We start from the raw sequence: 2,219 nt of genomic DNA, 5'->3' as shown, positions 1-2,219 counted from the left end.
TGACCTCATAGCGTCCTCAAAGTATTTTACAACCCCCATTATCCAAGAAAGGGGCAAGTTAAGTCCTATAAAGTATGTCCCCTTAACAGGTACAAGAATAATGTCAACAAATATTTCCGAGTAACAGCTGTGGAAGGAGGACACGTTAGCTATACTTTCAATAATTTGTATTTACAGAAATAAGATCATATGGGTGTTTTAAAAGAAACGTAAGTATCATTTACAAGAATTTGTTTTCTTAGTCAAGAGTTTTCTCAAGGCCCCTTTCATGTCTTTATTTCTCAGGCTGTAAATGAAGGGGTTCAACATGGGAGTGACCACAGTGTACGTCAATGAAGCAATCACGTTATTGTCGTTGGTGTTGTTAGATGAAGGAAGAAAATATAGACCAATAATTGTCCCATAGTAGAGAGTCACTACTGAGAGATGAGATCCACAAGTGGACAAGGCTTTGCAGATGCCCTGCATAGAGGGAACCCGGAGGATGGTTGCCCCAATATTGCCATAAGAAACCAGGATGCATAAGAATGGAAGCATAATGGCTGTTAATCCCACAGTAAAGATTACCAATTGGTTGTGGGAAGTGTCTGAGCAGGACAATTTGAGCAGGGCAGCAAGGTCACAGAAGAAGTGGGGGACAGTGTGGTCAGCACAGAAGGACAGCCGGGCCAGGAGGAGGGTGTGCAAAAGAGCGCAAGCACAGGCAATGAACCAGGACCCGGCCACCAGCATGACACAAACGCTCTGACTCATGATGGTGGTATAATGGAGAGGTTGACAGATGGCCACATACCTGTCATAGGCCATTGAAGTGATGAGGAAACTGTCCAAATCAGCAAAGAATATGAAAAAATATGTCTGTGAAATGCACCCTGCATAGGGAATGGATTTGTACTTAGTCTGCATGTTCATCAGCATTGTAGGGATGATGACAGACGAGAAAATAATATCAGTAAAGGCCAAGTGGCTGAGGAAGAAGTACATGGGGGTGTGAAGGCAAGAGTCTAGCCTGATGAGCAGGATGATGAGCAGGTTCCCCAGCACTGTGGTCAGGTACATGCCCAGGAACAGGGCAAAGAACACGCCCTGATGCTCTGGCCAGATGGGGAACCCCAGCAGGAGGAACTCAGACACACTACTCTGGTTCCCCCTCCTCATACTGGTGTATTAGCTGGAGGGGACTGGTGGGAAAAATTAAAGGGGAAAGAAATATCTCTGGATAAAAAATTTATCATTACGGCATAGCATAATAGAGATATTGTTTTGATTTAGGGAATGTCTTCATCCATATTTTCTTACGTTTGATGCATATTTTGCTGGATAATTAGAAAAAGTGTAGGTTTAGGATATACAGCCACTTTCTTTCTCAATTTGGTCCCAGTCTCTGTAAATGAGAATATTAACAGTTAATGTTTATTAAACATTGTCCTGATTCACTGTTATAATAGCTTACACGTCGTAACTGACTCAGCAGTCTTAAGTATATGAGCTACGTAGGTATTGTTATTATTTCCACTTTCAGACGGGATAGCTGAGGCGGACAGTCTCACAGCCACTGAGGTAAGAAGAAGAGAATCTGGCATTTGGGACCCAAGCATTTTGACTCCAGAATTTAGTCTCTGGAAGCAAAACAATTTATATGACATCAGAAGTATCATTGCCCTTCATATTTTTGTGAGTAATGAGCTGTTTAATTCTGTATCCTCTGCTTTTCTACACATTCCATGACTACTTCTAATTTTTTCATTGGTTTTAGACCCATAATCTATCACAGAGAATTAATGCATACACAATATATTTTTGTTGATCAAATAAAAGATGTTGCATCCAATTATATTCATCATGGTAGCCTCTTTAAGAAACTTACATCAGGCCTTGTTCAAGATCCAGATTTAACCCTAATAATCCGGAGACCCCATGTTATTTAGTTGCCACATGGCATCACATGCAAAGAAGTACAATCTAAAAGCCAAACATAATTTTTAAAAGTAATTCTAATCTTTCATTATCTCTAAAATAGGCTATAACAGATTTATTTCCTAACCCAAATCAATATTTATGAAAATACCTATATATTTTTCTAGAATAGAAGGTAGGGATCCACTAGAACATATCAAAGCTTATTATAAAGCTACATTGATTATAATGAATAGTGTATTTTCACAAAGATAAACCAATGAAACAGTGGAGGAAAACAGAGAACCTAGAAACAGACGCAT

The 2,219-nt window shown here is 39.6% G+C and overlaps 1 protein-coding gene across 1 annotated transcript; it reads right to left on the bottom strand.

Annotated features, from left to right (window-relative positions):
• Positions 1-216: 216 nt before the first annotated feature.
• Positions 217-1,158, bottom strand: LOC101395397 (olfactory receptor 1J1-like). The gene has a single exon (XM_004423749.1). It carries the CDS (start codon positions 1,156-1,158, stop codon positions 217-219), a length of 942 nt encoding a protein of 313 aa, XP_004423806.1.
• Between the last annotated feature and the right edge of the window lie 1,061 nt (positions 1,159-2,219).

Source organism: Ceratotherium simum, chromosome 29 (assembly GCF_057802395.1).
Source record: "Ceratotherium simum simum isolate JZ-2026a chromosome 29, ASM5780239v1, whole genome shotgun sequence".
NCBI lineage: Eukaryota > Metazoa > Chordata > Mammalia > Perissodactyla > Rhinocerotidae > Ceratotherium > Ceratotherium simum.
The sequence above is the reverse complement of the archived record's forward strand: the minus strand, read 5'-3'. Positions and strand labels throughout refer to the sequence as shown.